Source organism: Hemicordylus capensis, chromosome 3, assembly GCF_027244095.1.
Source record: "Hemicordylus capensis ecotype Gifberg chromosome 3, rHemCap1.1.pri, whole genome shotgun sequence".
NCBI classification, from domain to species: domain Eukaryota; kingdom Metazoa; phylum Chordata; class Lepidosauria; order Squamata; family Cordylidae; genus Hemicordylus; species Hemicordylus capensis.
In genome coordinates this window covers 331,872,812-331,891,925 of record NC_069659.1, presented here as the reverse complement: position 1 = coordinate 331,891,925, position 19,114 = coordinate 331,872,812, and the positions used below count along the sequence as shown (strand labels likewise).

The 19,114-nt window shown below is 41.9% G+C and overlaps 1 protein-coding gene across 1 annotated transcript in view; it reads left to right on the top strand.

Moving 5' to 3' along the window:
- Positions 1–19,114, top strand: part of SI (sucrase-isomaltase) — a 220,785-nt gene that overhangs the window by 78,227 nt on the left and 123,444 nt on the right. Inside the window, exons 29-39 of the mRNA XM_053309014.1 lie at positions 813–925; positions 1,044–1,169; positions 3,659–3,787; positions 4,045–4,155; positions 5,098–5,160; positions 5,826–5,960; positions 9,863–9,947; positions 11,622–11,751; positions 16,476–16,609; positions 18,007–18,041; positions 18,130–18,246. Of these exons, the coding sequence (XP_053164989.1) occupies positions 813–925; positions 1,044–1,169; positions 3,659–3,787; positions 4,045–4,155; positions 5,098–5,160; positions 5,826–5,960; positions 9,863–9,947; positions 11,622–11,751; positions 16,476–16,609; positions 18,007–18,041; positions 18,130–18,246 (1,178 nt within the window). The remainder of the gene's footprint in view (positions 1–812; positions 926–1,043; positions 1,170–3,658; positions 3,788–4,044; positions 4,156–5,097; positions 5,161–5,825; positions 5,961–9,862; positions 9,948–11,621; positions 11,752–16,475; positions 16,610–18,006; positions 18,042–18,129; positions 18,247–19,114) is intronic.

Genomic DNA, 19,114 nt, shown 5'->3' with positions numbered 1-19,114 from the left:
AATATAAGACACTGTACACATATTCAGATTGGCACTATGTACAGAGAATCAGGGCTTGTGAATACTGAGCTGACGCTTATAAGCTAGGATTGTATTCATTTGCTCTTACTTTGTTTCTTGTGATAAGTGAGTTAAATGTGATGTCTTAATAATATGGTTAATAATGAAGAGTTTGTCTTTGAAACAGTGTGAAATCCTTAGTATTAAGGCCCACTGGGAGTTTCTTGCTCTCTTTCTCTCATTTTAACTGTCTTTCTGAAATACCAGAATATATTCCAAGCAGTGACACAGTTTACTCTGCATATCCTTTAATTATTTTCAGAGTATCTGGGAAAAGTCAAATTCTCCATTGATTTTTAAAACTTATGTAATAGTGATGCTACAATGCATAGTAGAGAATTAGACAGGCACTTCTAGTTTACCAGGTACACCTCCACATAGTATTTGGGTATTTCATGAGCCCCAGCATACTGATATTTGTAGTTTTCCAGCATTTTTTGATCTGGCTAAGTCCACTGCTAAATAGTTTTTGAAATATTAAAAGATTAACGAGCCTGACTTGTATTTTTCAGCTGATATTATGGTAAAGTTATCTGAAAGATGGGTGTCAGGTGTTTGGACAGGGGGCACAATTTCAGTGCTTGCCCTAGGCGCTATTTTCCCTAGATACGCCTCTGGTACCTGCTAGATTCTTTAGTCTAGTAAACATAGATTTTCTGCAACCATTCTGCTGGAAAGGGGCAATGGTGATTTGAGGCATTTCAAGCCAATGGGAGAATTCAATTTCTTGTTTTTGCTTTCTGAATATCCAGAAGTAAAATTCCAACCAACTCCTGCTTTGACCTATCGTACTATTGGAGGAATTCTGGACTTCTACATGGTGTTGGGCCCGACTCCAGAACAAGTGGTTCAAGAGTACACTGCAGTAAGACTGAAATTGTGTTACAAATCTTGTATTAAAAGCATTATCATTTTGCTGTTTATACTTTCCCCACCATAATGCAATGAACAAATATCCTTTTATTTCATTTTATTATTACTAGCTCATTGGACGTCCAGTCATGCCTCCATATTGGGGTTTGGGATTCCAGCTGTGCCGTTATGGATATGAAAATGATACAGAAATTTCTAATCTGTATGACAGCATGAAGAGAGCTCAAATCCCTTATGTAAGTTGCCTGCTGATCCGACTATATATATATATATATATATATATATATATATATATATATATATACCATTTTTATCCCTCTTCTAAGGAGCTAAGTAGTGGCATGACACTCCTCTTTCCCCATTTTTTCTTCACAATAAAAAATCATGTCCCAATCAGTAGGGCATAGTTCTCTAGAAAAATTATCTAGAAAAGACAAAATGGGCGCATTGTGGTTTGTGTTAAACTACAGAACGTAAGAAGAATTAGCTCCTTCACAGAACCACTGTGGATGGAAATACCAGTTTGACAAGTAATGTAGTACTGGGAACATTCTGTTACCCTCTAATTGGTACTTTGATGGCAAGCAGGCAGTGGAGAAGAAGACAACCATCAACTCATTCCTGAGTACGACGATGAATATTTATGGACTGCTTTTTATCAAAACTTCCCAAAGCAGTTTGGATGGATGGATGGATAGAAAGATAGTCTCTCTGTCCCCAAAGGGCTCACAATCTTAAAAAAAGAAACATAAGATAGACACCAGCAACAGCCACTGGAGGAATGCTGTGCTGGGGCTGGATAGGATAGTGTTCAAGATGTGGTGTGAGTTGTAAGTCATGTTAAATCACTAGGGAACAGTGGCTGATTAACAAAGCATCTATGCAACAGGATAAGCACTGGTGCTTCAATAAAGTTCATCTCAGTCAGCTGAACTTTTTGATGACCTCCCCTTCCACAGGAAGCACTCCATGCCACCCAAAAATACAGCCCTGAAGTTTGTGCCCTCATCAGGGGCGTAGCAAGGTTGGAGTGGGCCCAGAGACAAGATTTTAAAATGCACCCCCCCTCACTGAAGCTCAGCTCATGAAGTAAAGAAATCTTAAATGAGGCTGAACAGTGGTAACAAAAAGCATAGTAAAATCATATCTATATTTATCTGTCTATCTATCTGTCTATCTATCTATCTATCTATCTATCTATCTATCTATCTATCTATCTATCTACACTATGTGCCACAACAGAACATCAGTCATGTGACTTGCCTCTGAGGGGGCCCCCAAGGCAGTGGGCCCCCAGACAACTGTCTCCCCTTGCCCTATGATAGTTACGCCCCTGGCCCTCATATCAGGGACTTGATTTTGGGTTAGACAGATGGCTGCCAGAGGAAGGGGAGGTCACTGAACCCCCACCCCCTGAGACACACACACTAGCACCAATATGGTGTTAGTCAGGAACTCTTTAGAAGCACTGGTGTTACACAAGTGCTTTTCCTGTTGCACTGGTGCTTCGTTAATCAGGATGTCAGCCACTGATCATAGTGCTATCCAGTTCAGTTTATATGAATGGAAATTTACCCAGAATGTCCAACATGATTTGTTTAATTAAAAATATATATTTCAAAAAGGGTGGAAATCATATACCACATGAGAACTACAAAGAAGTGCAAGCACAATTAATCAGCAGAGTTGAGCAGTGGTGGCACCAGAAAACATATTGTGGGGAAGCAACAAGAAGCAACAATGCACATTTCTGGGTGTTTGAGCTTTGCCCTACCTGTGTTTGCCTGTTTGGCAACATGCTGGCTTGTGATTGGCTTATAGACCAAGGATGCACTGGTGCAGTGAGGGAGCAGACAAGCAGAACTTCCCAACTAACTGCACCAGTAAAGCGGGGAAGCAACAGGAAGCCCTCTGTGCCACCCATGTTTATGGGGGTTATGCAGACCTCTGGGACAGTGTTCCCTCCAAAAGGGAATCCCAGATGTTGTTGACTACAACTTCCATAATTCCCAGCCAAAGGCCATCACAGCTGGGGATCCTGGGAGTTGTAGCCAACAACAGCTAGGATTCCCTGTTAAAGGGAATGCTACTCTGGGACATATTTTTGTGTCCAAGAGAGGGCTTCCTGGGGGAGAGGAGGGCATAAAAATTGCTGCTTCCCAGCTGCCCTGGTACTGTCAGTTGGGAGGTTCTGTAGGCTCTTTCACTGCAGTGGTGCATCCTTGTTGGGTGTGTCAGCCAGACTGCAGACATGCTGATCTTTTACAACATACTAATGCTACACAGAATGCGAGCCATTAATTTATTATTTATTATTATTTTATTTAACATATTTGTATACCACCCACTACCAAAGTCGCTTGGCGGTTTACAGCAATAAAACTAAGAAATTTAACAGTTAAAACAAAACAAAAAATCAAAATCAAATTAAAATACCCAATCTACCAAACAGCTAAAAAGCTTGGCTGAAGAGACCTGTCTTTAGTTGTTTCCTAAAAGCCAACAGGGATGGAGCAGCTCTAATCTCAACAGGAAGAACATTCCACAGTCCTGCGGCAACTACAGAGAAGGCACACCTTTGAGTTACCACCAGATGATGGTGATGATGATGATGATTACAGATATTATTATTGATATTATTATTGATATTGATATTGATATTAATTATATTTAGATACCACTTTTCATCAAAAAGGTTTTCAATACATTTCATTGTTTTCTATAGGATATACAATATGCAGATATTGATTATATGGACCGGCAGTTGGACTTCACTCTCAGTCCTGATTTTGCAAATCTTCCAGCACTAGTTAACAGAATGAAAGCAGATGGAATGAGAGTTGTCATCATTTTGGTCAGTGCATTGTTTTTATGTTTTCATTCCTCTAGGATCTTGTTATTTGTTTGTTTTAATTTTATTTTATTTATTACATTTCTATACGCCTAAACCTTGCGTGTCTGGGCGGTTTACAATTGTTTGTATATATATATATGTGTGTGTGTGTGTGTGTGTGTGTGTGTGTGTGTGTGTGTGTGTATCCAACTTAACCAATATTACATATTTAACCCTTTGATACATGTGTGTAAAACATGTGTGTTTCTTCATTTCAGGATCCAGCCATCTCCGGAAATGAAACTGATTATTACACACCATTCACAACAGGTGTTGCGGAGGATGTCTTCATTAAATGGCCCAATGGCAGCAGTATTGTGTGGGGAAAGGTAATATCTCCTGTATAATATCATCTCCACCATCCTTGGGTGGATTATGGTCATACTCATAAGATTGGGTAGATTAGAACATAATCATAATTGGGCTGAATTACATATAAACAGTGCAGCGGGGAAATGCTTGACTAACAAGCAGAAGTTTGCCAGTTCGAATCACCACTGGTAGTATATCGGGCAGCAGCGATATAGGAAGATGCTGAAAGCCATCATTTCATACTGTGTGGGAGGAGGCAATGGTAAACCCCTCCTGTATTCTACTAAAGACAACCGCAGGCTGTGGGCTCCAGGGGTCAAAACTGACTTGACGGCACACTTTACTTTACCTATAAATGCACTAGACCTCAGCCTGAGAAGTGATTTCCTTTGGGTAGATTATTTATGAGCCCAGTGATGGCATTTCAGTAGAGCAGATTTCCCTGGCAACTACAGAAGGCAATTAAGGTCCTTCAGCAGACACAACTGACTGGTTTTTAAAAAAATGTCAAAGTCCTGGGATTTCAGCTTGAGGATAACCATTAGAAACTTTGCTAGCAATACAAGTATGCTTATTGCTTTGTATACACTAATGCACCTGAAGTAAACTGTATGCTTAAAACAGTTAAATGTTGGATTTTAAAGGAAACATAATAATAAAGCGGGGGGTGGGCAGGATTAAACTCTTGGATCCCCCCCCTTCTCTTTATCTGTTATTTATTTATTTTAATAATTTATAGTCCGCCTTTCCCAGCCAATGGCCAGCACAAAGTGATTAACAAAAATAAATACCACTGTTGCCCTTTGTGACTGGGGTGCACTCCCTTGCTTTCCATGTTGGTACCAGTAGATGGTAACCAGCTATTGGCAGTGTTCATCTGTGAGGGAAAGTCCCTCCCATCATTATTTCATCATTTTATTAAGCTAATGAATTCAAAATACTTTTTTTTTTGGCTTTAGGTGTGGCCAGATTACCCTAATGTTACTGTGAATGCATCAAAATCCTGGGATGAACAAGTGCAGGTAAATGTTGTGCCACATAAGCCCCGCTAACTGAGCACAGAGGCACCTTTCAAAGTGGTGATTCTCTTACATTTTAGCAGGAGGAGAGCAATTGTCGCAATCCAACCCCAGCACACTGTCCCTCGAGTGGTTGTTGCTGGTGTCTAGCTGATATTTCCTTTTAGATTGTGAGCCCTTTGGGGACAGAGTACCATCTTATTTATTATTTATTTGTTATCCTATGTAAACCACTTTGAGCAATTTTGTTGAAAAGTGGTATACAGTATATATATCTGTAGGAACACAGGAACCTAGGAAGCTGCCATATACTGCGTCAGACCATTGGTCTATCTAGCTCAGTATTGTCTTCAGACTGGCAGCGGCTTCTCCAAAGCTTTAGGCAGGAATCTCTCTCAGCCCTATCTTGGAGAAGCCAGGGAGGGAACTTGAAACCTCCTGCTCTTTCCTGAGCGGCTCCATCCCCTGAAGAGAATATCTTACAGTGCTCACACATTCTAGTCTTCCATTCATATGCAACCAGGGTGGACCCTGCTTAGCTAAGGGGACAAGTCATGCTTGTTACCACAAGACCAGCTCACAGCAGCAGCAGCATACTTGTTTTTATAGGATGTTGTAAATTTTGCAGTGTCTGCTATCTATAGTTTCCACATTCTGTATGATTGCAGGAATACAGGGCTTACGCAGCTTTCCCAGATTTCTTCCGCAACTCTACAGCTCAGTGGTGGAAAAGACATATTCAAGAATTCCACACCAACCCTACCAACCCAGAAAAAAGTATTAAATTTGATGGCCTATGGATTGTAAGTCTCTGCCTATTTAAATGTTGTCTTTGTTGTTTTATTTGGCTACTGATGTAGAAAGCTTGGAAAAAAGTTGACTTTGTAAATCACAATATCTTAATCTCTGCAAAATACCAAATAGACCTTTCGACATTTTGTAGTGAATGGACTTCCAGTGATGCAGGTAAATAAGTTCATGCAAACTCTCAAAGCTTGCTTGTTTCCACCATGCAGTTCTGTTAGATTTGTAGTTGCCAAGCCTGCTCAAATGGCTTGCAGTGGGTAACAACAGATGTATATTTTGAGGTGGTTGGTAGTGGGAGTCCTTCCCACTAAAGGATCCACAGTCTAAAGTGAAACTGGGCATGGCTGAATTAAAGATGGAGCACGTGGGGTGGGGGTGGGGGAATGCAGAAGCTAAATCTTTTACACAGGTGTAAAAAAATGCAACTGAGTCTTCCATAACTTTTAGTTGTGAACAGCTATAGATATCTGCCGCCACCACCCTTCCCCAGTGTTCCCAGTAACAGGGAATCCCAGATGTTGACTACAACTCCCCGCAGCCCCATCTGCAATAGCTTTTGGCTAGAGATGTTGGACGTTGTAGTCAACAATATTTGGAATTCCCTGTTAGTGTGAAGACTGCCCTCCAATCATCTTCACACCAACCCTGGTTCCTCCATTTTATTGATTTTATCTCCCTCTTCATAGATGTCCTTGCTTATTTATCTCCAGCACTACCAGAGCTACTTTATTTAAACTTTTATTGCAACCTATTCCATAGAATATCTGATCCTAGTCTGAAGTCCTTGAGGCTGTCTATATTAGGGGTTCTCAACGTTTGGTCTCCAGATGTTATTGGACTTCAACTCCCATAATCCCCTGCCCTAGTGGCCTTTGGTTGGGGATTATGGGAGTTGAAGTCCAATAACATCTGGAGACCCAACATTGAGAATCCCTGATCTATATTGTCTTTGTTCTATAGGCCTATGGATCTTTCCCAGCAATACTAGAAGAAAATACCTTATGTGGTTATTGCTGGCCATCACTGATCTACACACTGAGTCACTAATTTTTTTAATGGCCTCTGTACTAGATATGGATGCCACATGGATGCCAGATATGGATGTTGTTTTAGGCCCACCCATTCTGGGCCTCTCTGCGCTGGCCATCTGCGAGACTGGGGTGACACAGATGGCTAGTGTGCATCTGTGGCAGCTTCCAAGATGGCCACCGCCAGTGCAGAGAGGCCCCAAAGGGCCAAAAATGGCCCCAAATGGCCTGAACAGGGCCATGTGAGACTGGGGGGGAGGCTGATTGGGGGGCCGCCAGAGACCCCCTTGCAGCCATGGCAGCACCCCCTCAAGGCGGTGAGTGTTTTTTCAATCATAGAACCCCCGAACCGGCTTGAATTTGAGCTGAGCCAGGGGCCTGTTCGGCGGTGGCAGGGTGTGTTTGTGTGGATAAAAGGAAACATGCCCAGTTCTGTTTGAGTCTGGTTTGGACTCGAACTGAAGTGAGCAAACTGGTTTTGTGCACACCCCTACTGCACAGTGTAGATCTCCAGAGTCCGGGAAAATGAGTCCCGGCCTACAGGAATCACAAGTTGCACCATGAGAGCAGTGCAGTGCATTGAGGGATTCCCACTCTAGCCAGGCACTCTAGGCATCTGGCTCTGTGTATTCTTGGGCTCTGTGACCCTGGACCTGGGGGTAAGGTCCTGCATCCAATACACATGACCCCAGAGTTGGGGTAAAGGGTGTGCTTGTGCCCTTTAACCCAGGTAAATGCCCTGGTCAAAAAAGCCTGGGCTACCAGGAGAGGCAGCGCCAGGATCGGCCTCAATCCCAACACTGCACATGAGCAGCCCTACCCAGGTAGGGCTGCCCTAAGCTGGGTAGGACTACTCATGTGCAATGCCTCAGGGTGTAGGACCTGCCTTTTGCAAATGTCAAAACCATCTGGGTGGGGCAGGGGACACAGAAAACAAGCCTGTTCGTCTTGGGTTAATGTCATGGTGTAGCGAAGCAAAGGAGAGCAAGGCAGCCAGGGGAAGGCAAAAAGAGTGGGAATGAGCTGCACCTCTGGCTCATTTTTCACCACCCTGCCCCAGACAAGCCACTCCTGGTGAAAACTACATGTTATGGGACAATGTGTGAGTGCCACAAACCATTGTCTTTGCTCCTGTGTTTCCCCATTAATGTATAGTTGGAAAAAAATGGCCTGGAAGGGGAGGGAAACTGCCAACGTGATATGCATAATGTGGCATATTACAAGAAAGACTCAGGGTGGGGGGTATGCAAACTGGTAGCACCCACACATCTCCCCATCGATATACTTATTTCTCTTAGCAGGCATGTGTGTTCTTAGGAATTTGGCGACGGAACTCTCGCGTTGCGAGGGTTCCGGCCAGGCTTGGGCGAGCTGCAAGTGTTCAGGGGAAACAAAAAATGGCAGCGGCGGGCCGGCGCAAAACGGCCAGAAGAGGTGGCGGTGTGATGGTCTGGCCTGGCCAGGCTGTCTTGGGTGAGGAGGAGGAAGCGGCCAGTTGGCCGCTGGGAGGTGAAGGCGGCGGGACGGCCTGGCCTGGCCGTCCCGATAAAGGAAGTCCCGGCCATCTTGGAAGATGCCACAGATGCACACTGGCCATCTGTGTCACCCCAGTCTCTCAGATGGCCAGCGCAGAGAGACACTAGGGCAGGGGATTATGGGAGTTGAAGTCCAATAACATCTGGAGGCAGCCTAAGCTGGCCACTGGAGGTGGCAGCGGGGTGGCCTGGCCTGGCCAGGCCATCCTGAGCAAGGAGGCGGAGGCAGCGGCCTCGGCTGGCTGCTCTGCTTCCGGATGAGGAGGCGGCAGCCACTGCCCGCCTCCCAGTCTGGCCAACAAAGGGGCAGCCTGTCACTGTGTTGAGAGTGGGGCGGGGGGGAGGGGGAAAGAGAGAGTGGGACAGGATGGGGGGGAACAGCTGGCCCCAAAGAGCGCACAGATGTTCTGTGCGGGTCAGCTAGTAATTTGTATTTTGGGCCTGATGGCTTCTTTTCTCTTGGCATGCCTTTAGTGCTCTTGATCACCTAGACTGGAGAGAGGCAATTCATGCAAGATCTGTGTGTAATTTACAAATAGCCCAACTGTTGTACTCCTGCTCAGGCATGAAAAAATCTGGACCCTTCCATACATTTTGTTTATGGCATCTCCTAAAATGTGTTTCCTACTCCATTTCCATGGTGATGCACCCCCCCCCTGCACTTGCTCTCCATGTGTCCACAGTTCTTTGGGAGAGATAAATGTTGCACTTTAGGAGAGATCCACCTTGTGATTAGAACACTGGATCGTCTCCAAGTTCCACATCATGCAGAAGATCTTTGCTGATATTCAGTATTCATCCCTTGTTTGTTTGTTTGTTTGTTTGTTTGTCAATCATATTTTTACACTGCCCAAAACTTATGTCTCTGGGCGTTTTACAACCAGATTAAAAAGTAAAACATTAATTAAAAACAAAAGCAAAACAAAACAAAAATTTAAAAGCAACACATGTAAAACACAATTTAAATTTTTTAAAAACAATATTCTAAAAACATTCAAAATAATCAAAACAATATCAGCTAAAAGCCTGGGTGAAGAAATGCAGCTTTAAGGACTTTTTAAAGGATGTCAGAGATGGGGAGGCTCTTATTACACTAGGGAGCACATTCCAAAGCCTCGGGGCAGCAATGGAGAAGGCATGAGTTGCATGTCACAATGGGGGAGGAGCTTCCATGTGCACTCTTGGGTTCACTATACACTAGTACAGTGTCCCCTCTTCCTGTAATTTTTCAACAGGGTAGGTATCCAGCACATTCTGCATTGATAAAATATACAAGAATTAGCAGGAAAATAATTAAATGTTATTTGTGTGTGTTATCTTTCTTTACAATGCAAGGACATGAATGAACCAGCCAGCTTTGTCCATGGTTCAGTTACTGGCTGTGGGGATGATCCACTAAATACCCCTGTATATACACCACGTAAGTATGATTGCTATGTCCTCTTTCCATAGTCATTTCATGGAAATGAATTTATTTATTTTTTCTCAGGAAGGGTGAAATCCATGCAACTGGAAGCAGAACTGGTGCCCAATGAGGATGCTGACCTTGTTAATGTTCTTATTTTAACTCAGTGATATTATCACTGATCTTCATAGCTCCCTAACCTAGATTCTATGTTAGATACTGGACTGGTTCAGATAATACTTTGCTGGCCAACCACACACAATACAGACATTTGTCCAGTGAGGGTGCACATCCTTCCCCTCTCCTGGCATGTCGAATCCCCTAATAACACGGGCGGGGGGAGAGTTTATCCAGCCTAACTGCAAATAGTAGATTAAAGTAGTATTTGTAGCATGTGCAGAGGGGAGGTTCAGATGAACCACTACCCATATACTACCCACACTAATGGCACCCTAGTGCACCAAGAGGGGAGAAGAAGGAGCACATTCATAGAATTTACACATCTTTCTCTTGTTTTGTTGGGCCAGCAGATGAAGTAATGTCTGAACCTGCCATTTAAGACCATCTTAACTGAATAAAATAAGGGATCCTGGACATCTGTGACATGTTCCTTGCTTTACTTACTTCATGGAGGCCCTTAATCAACATCTTTTTTTCCTTTTCACATAGCTTGTCCACATCACTGAAGAGAATGCCAAATACAAAGCCTCCAGGCTCTTGAAAGCAGGCATTACAGTCTCTTTATTTAGCAGGGGGAGAGTAACTGGCCCTATCCACCCCCAGCACAGTACCTCCAGTGACTATTGTTGGTGTCTATATTATGTTTCTTTTAGATTGTGAGTCCTTTGGGGACAGGGATCCATATTTATTTATTTATTTGTTATTTCTCTCTGTAAACCACCCTGAGCCATTATTGGAAGGGCGGTATAGAAATTGAATTAATAATAATAATAATGATGATAATTTTTGCTGCTTTCTCCTTTTGCTGCTTATTCTTCCTATAGTGCTCTTTGACGTCCATGAATTTGTCCCTGAAGGTTGTGGTTTTACCAATAGTTCTTTTTCCCCCGGACAAGAAAATATTTAAGAGTCTCATAATGGAGCATCAGGCTGCACCAGTAAAGTTGTGCACATTTTGCTGTCAGTCACTAATGTGTGTGGATGGAAAGACTGAGAGTATGGCACCTCATAGATGATAAGGTCATCCACACAATCAAAAATAGTGTTCTATCTGGGTTTGGGCACTGTGTGTGCTCCTAATTTTTGGTTGTGTGGAAGGAAGGTAGGAGGGAAAAACCTTTTCCTCCTCCTTGCTTCCACACAATCACTTTTGTGTGGTTTTTGATTGTGTGAATGACCTTGATGTATTTATTCATCCATGTTGCTTGCGAACATGCATCTTATAGTAGATGCTATGGGTCAGGGTTGAAGGTGCTGTGTCTTCCCTAACCTCCATTGTTTAGCTGTGAGTGACTATTTACTAGCATAATTAAGGGATGCACATACACATTAACATTTCAGCAAAGTGTTGGCCAACCCACTAAAATGCCATTCTTCTGATATTGCATTGAATTCCACCCAAAAACAGAACATCAGATTTTGATGCTCCAAAGTTGTTTTTTTTTTTTAAACCAAATTTATATGATGGGAAAGATATTTTTAACTCCCCCTGAACTTTGTCTTTATTAGACATCCTGGACGGTCTAATCAACAAAACCTTGTGCATGCAGAGTCAACAGTTTCTGCCTGATGGAAGCCCAGTTGCACACTATAATGTTCACAATCTCTATGGCTGGTCACAAACTAAACCTACATATGAGTAAGTCATGATGTTTTGCCTTGTGGCAACCCCCTTTTCCTAAATATAATTACTCGAAATAATGAAAATGGTTAAAGAGTCTATACTCATATATCTCTATATGCTCAGTTACATAAAGATGCTCAGCACATTTAACATTGCTTTCCATTCTTCCTCTGTACTGATTTGAAGAAGAATAAAGTTCAAAAATAATTATACTGTGCATTGAATGACGAAGACCCCTAGCCTGAGACTTACTGAATCAGTGCTTAAGACTTATTCATTGAAGACACCTTATTTCTTTATATTTTTCTGTGTAAGCTGCTTTGAACACTTTTGTTGAAGAATATATAAATATTTGTCATCGTTGTCATCATTTAAGAGAATATACTTCGACTCTAATAGCAACTCTATAACAACATATATGGCATTATGCCAGCTGGTATCATTCTTCTTTTCCTCCCCCCCTTCTGGGGGCCGATCAGCCCCCGCTCCCCCCCCCAGCACCCGCTGGCTCAGTACCAGAGCTGGCAGTCGTGTAGGCAGCTGCTTTGGCCACCCAGAGCAGACTGTCGGCTCGTGCACGTGGAGAGCGGGCTAAGCCCACTCTCCCCACTAACCGTTCCCAGGTGAGTCTCTGTGATTGTGAGACCCACCTCACTGTATGAATGCAAGTATTACTTTGTATTTATATTTAACCTGCTTTAGGAACTTGGGTTGAAAAATGAATATATGTATATGTGTGTGTGTGTGTGTGTGTGTGTGTGTGTGTGTGTGTCTATACACATACATGAATGAATGTCCGACATTCTGTCCACTGTGACAAGCTATGGTTTAGAGTTGCTTGTCTCCTTGATTTTCAATCTCCTTAGCACTCAAGCTTCATAAGTTCACTCTTGTCTCCATGTTGCAGCAACCCCCTGTGGTAGACATTGATAACTGTAATCTGTAAATGGTTTGTGAATTCTGGCATAACAGCAAACTATTGTTTGTAAATCAGCTTCAAACCATGTCTTTGTATCTTGGTTTGGTATCCCCCCTGCCCACACACAAACCAAGCTGACTTAGGTCCAGACACCATGTCAAACCATGGTTTGGAGTTATGTCTGATGCACTATTTATAGCATATGCACTATTTATACATCCAGATTAATAAATCATCTATTTGGTGACCTAGAAATAACCCATGTCAGCTAAATCAGCTTTAAACAGCAGAATCCAGATGTTCTCCTCAGAACTGTTGTGCAGACACAACATTCAGGAGGCCACATTCATGGTGGTGAATACCACAGCAGGGGCCACTGCTATGGTGCATCCGGAGAATCTGAGATATTAAATTATCCATTTTGTTTGTTTGTTTGTTTGTTTGTTTGTTTATTTAATCAATTTTTTAAACTGCCCTTCCAGATAGGCTCTGAGCCTCTTAAGTATCAGGCTTCAGTGTCTTGCTGCAAATATGCTGGGAATCAATGTTAAGAGACTTAATTTCTTACCTAGCTGGGAGTAATTATTTGTACACATATTCTAATGACCATACCTGTATAATTTTACGTTTTATAAATTTAATTGCTGACCTTCATTGTGAATCAAAATGGCCAGGTTGGTTGTAATATAGTTTAATATGGATGTTTAATTACAGCCCACCAAATACTATCTTGCTCCAGTTGATTTCGATACAATGAGTTTAGTTTACAAGAGGGATTCCACTGATAGGACATCTCCAAGGGCTATCCTGAGAGATTTAAATCCTCCAGATTTAAAAACCAAACCAAACCAGCCAGCTTTAATAAAGACTGCTGTGCCATTTATTGATGACATGGTGCCATTTTCAGCATTTTGATAGGCTATTAAGACTAGTGTAAGAAATTAAAGAGGAAACTAACCCCTTGCTCCAAACTTAGTCTGTGATGGACTACTTTAATTAAAAAGCTTGCATTGTTTGGCTAGGATTCCATGTTGGATATGCAGAAGGATTGTTTTAAATTAAGTGTTCTGCACATTCATTCTTAAATAAATAACCTGCACAATTCACTTCAAAAAGTGAATGTTAAAAAGGGGCAATAAGATGTGTATTGCGTGAAGCTATGGGCAACACTTCCCCTCTAACAATGCAGTTCTTCTGCAGCAAGGCAACATTATTACATACTGAGGAGATTCTCACGATCAGCAAAAAGCGGGCGAAGGGAGCCTAGCCTGCTTTTTGCTGATCGTCTGCTGCCACAGGAGCCGTGCTGCTCCCGACAGCAAACCCTCCTAATTTCCCCTCCCCTTAGCCGAGATTAGCGGAGAAAGTGCTCCGCTAACCCCGACTTTTTGATCGTGTATTGCCATGCTGTGTCTGCACGCTGCAGCAACATATGAAGAGATCCCTGCCGAGAGGCTGAACAAGGCTCCTGACCCTGGGGGTCTCTCCAGGATGCCCCGTGCGTTCACACGGGAGATCCTGTAACTTCTGGGGGCCACGTGGCCCCTGCCAGCTCTGTGACAGAGCCGGCAGTCATGTGGGCGGCCAATCTGGCCACCCAGGGCTTCCCTTCTGATAGCCTGCAGGAAGAGCAGACTAAGCCCGCTCTCCCCGCAAACCCCCTAAAGGCGAGTCTCACTGATCGTGAGACTCACCTCACTAGTTCCTTATTGACTTGTCTGATCTAATAATAAAAAATCCAAGCTGGTTGCTTTCCAATTCAATGATCAAACAAAAAGCAGCTCCCTCACCCTTAGTGGGCTACAATGACCTGAAAGCCCTTGGTAATTTTAATAGTATCATGGAGATAAGGGAAGGCCACATTTTAAAAAACCGAAATGGATGATACATCTGACAGCATGCCCACATTTTGCTGTCAATAATGATGCTTACAAAATAGCTGATGGGGCATGGAAGAATTTCAAATTCTTCTCCTGTAAGTCAAATTAGGTATAATTTGAACATTGTCAGCAGGCAATAATTCAGCACTATAGATAATGTAACACTTAATGCTGGGCAGGGGGAAGTGTAAAAGAAACTAATGAAATCTTCTTCTTGCTCTTGAAAAGACACATATGCCCTTTGTTTTATTGTTCTCTCTTTAATTGTTGCTTTTAAAAATGTATGTATTTATTTAACACATCTGTATACTGCCCAAAACATACGTCTCTGGACATTTCACAATAAAATAATACAAATTAAAACATTAAAATAATTTAATAATAATTTAACACAATGTTAAAAACTATTTGCTTTTGAAGTGTATACACTGGTCCACTGAGAAGTTCTCTTCGAAATCAACTCAGGATTTACCAGAAGAAGATATGCTGCTCTTATGTACTAACTGCCTACAGTTAGAAATTGTACATTCTTCTTAGGAGACCCAGAGCTGATTATGAGGGGCTACTATATGCCAGGCTCCAAAGTGCTGAAAAATCAACAGACCAAGAAAAATGCTTTGAAAATATCCTTAATTATTTTTTTTTGGTGGGAGGGGGCTGTTTATAGTGATCAACATGTTGGTCAGTAAACCCAGGAACATAAGAAGAGCCTTGCTGGATCAGGCCTAAGGCCTATCTAGTCCAGCACTCTGTTTCCCACAGTGGCCCACCAGATGCCTTGGCGAGCTACACAACCAAGAGATGAAGGCATGCCCTCTCCCCTGTGGATGCTCTTCTGTAACTGTTATTCAGAAGCAACCTTACCTTCCTCTGATATGGATGCCATCAGGACCAGTAGCCACTGATAAACTTGTCCTCCATTAATCTATCTATAAAATGGTGAAATGCAAGCACATTGTTGCACAGCGAAACATGGTTGGTTCTAAACCATATGCACTGCTGTGAGTTTCTTAAACAACCAACACTCTCATGATCTTGCCATTATTAAATTACTTCCAATGTAAGTAACGTTGTGGAAGTGCAATTGCACCACTTTAAGTGTTTTCACATGAGCACTCTGGCATAAGTCTGTCAGCATTTTTTAAAAGTGCTCACAGCAGTGCTGGCAGTTGAAAACTGCACAATGTGTCGGCCAGTGGCATTATAAAATAGCTCCATCTAGCCTCCATGTGGTGGCCCTAACCATGTGCACCAGTCCCAAGTTTAGAAACTTTCATCGAAGCAGGAATTTGAATATTTATTATTATTATTATTATTATTAATAATAATAATAATAATAATAAAGTAATATAAAGTTAAAAACAACAAAACAAACACCACAGCATAATATAAAATCAATTATTATTAACAACAACTTTATTTGTTAGCTGCTCCATAACAAATTGTTCTCTGGGTGGCTTACAACACAACATTAAAACATGAGATAAAAACACACATTAAATCATAACAGACCCAAAAAAAAGTGTGGGGGGGAGGGGGGAATACAAAATACAATGCAAACAATTTAATTTTTAAAAAATCAGTTACAATCAGATCACAATTTTTTTAATTTAAATTTAAAAATTTTTTAAATTTAAAATTCAAATTTAAACACTCAAATTCAATTAAAAACAAACAAATTTAAAAAATTACAAGTCCATCAATTTATCATTAAAAGATTTTAAAAGCCTCTCTAAACAGATGGGTTTTGAGATCTTTAAAAAAAAAAAACCCAAGGAAGGGAGCGTGGCAAAGTTCTGGGAGGGCATTCCATAGCCAAAGGGCCACAACTGAGAAAGAATAGAGAATATTTTATGTGTCTGCCAACCCTGCTGTGTTTCTAAATATTTCTTATGGATTTTTTCAGTTGTGTTTACATCTGGTTTTATTTCCAATGTTAGCGCTCTACACAGTATCACTGGACAACGTGGTATGGTCATCTCTCGTTCAACATATCCATCAAGTGGCAAATGGGCAGGGCACTGGCTTGGTGACAACTTCTCACGTTGGGACCAGCTTTACAAATCGATCATTGGTTAGTGAAAATTAAATTGCACACAAGTGGCATGTTTTATTTAAAGTAATTTGACTCCTACTAGTTGTACTTCTTTAAGAAGCAGACTTTTCCATAGATTGATATTCCAGAGTCATTACTCATCAGATGAGTTAACTAATCCTGCAAATGACTGCATAAATAAAAACTGATTACCATAGAAAAAGCTTTCCTAGACATATAAATACAATTTAAATAATGATACAGATACTGAACGTTAACCATACAAGACACTAATCAAGACACCTAGTTCTTTACTGGGTATGTTACATATGACTTTGCTTTCATTGCCCTTACTATGTTTAAAATCTTAGAAATAAAATTTCTGATCATCAAAACTCTTCCATCTAACCATCTGCTTCCTTATTGTACATGGTTTCCAAATGAGGATGAGATGTGTGAGCACAGGTGTTTTTAATTGCTCCAGTTGCAAAATATTCTAATGTGTTTAATGGTTATTATATTGTTTGTTGCTCTTATTCTGTAAGCTGCTTTAGGTGAATTCTTCAGGGAAGTGGATAATCATTCTGGGCTGTTTCAAATAATACTGGTCCCAGGAGTATCAGATGTGCCAGGAGGGCATTGGGACATCTGAGGAGGACCTCCTGACACCAAGAGCACACCTTTCAGGACGCCCTCCATGGATGTCCTGATGCCCTCCTGGCACATCTCTTGATCACATGCCAAATATTTAAACAAGTATTTATCGCATGTATTTAGGGGCCATTCGAATGAACAGCCCATACATGTCCTTAAGGGGTGCACTAGGAGGACATTGGGATGTCCATGGAGAAAGCCCTGATGGATGCCCCCATCTTTTTCTCATATGTTTGAACTGGCCTATAGTGATCCTTTAGGGCTGCTCAAATTTGGCCCTGCTGCAGATGTCGACCTACAACTCGCATAATTCCTGGCTATTGGCCACTGTGGCTGGAGATTATGGGAGTTGTAGTCAAAAAACACTGGGGCGGGGCAAAGTTGAGCAGGCCTGCTTTATGGTCTTGAACATTTTCACTATTTTCACTATTTGCTCCCCTGATTGGATATATCAGGGGAACTTCCAATGATGTAATATATTTGTTTCCTGTCATATATGGGGATTTCTGAAAATCTAAATCACTTTTCATCATCCTAGTCTAGCCATTTATTTGAAGCACCCCTCACACAAACAAATTAGCTGCAAATATTACACATTCACATTTTGCTGCAAATGTACAGAATCCATAGACATCACTGTATTTTTAAAAATCTGATCCACTGGGAGCAGGACCATTCTGGAACCAGACAAGAGAGGAAGTTGGTAACATCTATATCTGATGTTCTTCTAGTGGCTATTACAGGGGAAAGCACTCAATAAAATTGTACTTCTTTTGTTTCAGGAATGATGGAATTTAGTCTCTTTGGAATATCTTTTGTAAGTCTGAGTCATCATCCAAAAATTTAATCAGTCATTCTGCATTTGAAATATGTGGCATTAAAACTTATTTTTAAATTATGTTCAGACTGGGGCAGATATCTGTGGCTTCAATGATCATACCACTTACCAAATGTGTGCCCGGTGGATGCAGCTGGGAGCCTTTTATCCATATTCCAGGAATCACAATGGCCTAGGATCTCTGGTAGGTTAGCTGTGGGTTATTTAATTACTTCTTTTTACTTACTTTATGAACATCTGCCACTTCCTTCCTATTCATTGTTTTGGTTATTTCCCACCAATGATCATTGCTCTGGTTATTTCCCAGCAATGACTGTATTCTCTTGGGCCAACCCTTCGTGATCTCACCCCTCCCACTTCTGGCCATGCATCTACTGACAAAATCATGCACCATCCAGTCCATGTGATGCCCCTCCTCAGCTTAGTACACTGGCTTCCTATCCCCTTATGCATCCAGCACAAATCCCTTGTGCTTCATTTTCAAAGTTCTCAGTGGCTTTGCCTTGCCTTTCTTATCTATCTTGACCTGTGAACATTGTTCTTCCATCAATAGAGTAAGCAATGCTTTGGTATCGTGGTGTAATCTAGAGGCAGCTCCCCAATCTCTTAAACAGCTCTAGCTATTCTTCCTGGCTGCCCCTTCAACCGTCAGCCAACCTCAGATAGCACAGTGCAGAGAGGAGGGTCCTACTCTGCACACCTTCATGCAGTGCATTCATTTTCCCAGTGCTGAGTAGGCTCCTTTAAGGAAACTCCACCCTGTTGAGTTCCAGCACTGTCTGGGAAGGTTGTGAGAAGTTAAGTCCTTCCCCATGCACTTTCCCATGCTCTGTTTTCATAAAGGAATGCATCCAGTGCAGTGGAGGTGAGCAGGGTGGGAATGCTCACCTCTACATGGTGCAAACGGACTTGTACAACATATTCATCTTTGGCTGCAGCTTCACACAGGCTTACTAACTACAGTGAAGTCTATGTCCTGGTAACTTCACTAGTTCACTTTCCTCTCCCTGAGCTTTTGCAAATGTTGATTTATTGCAGCTTCGCTACACTTA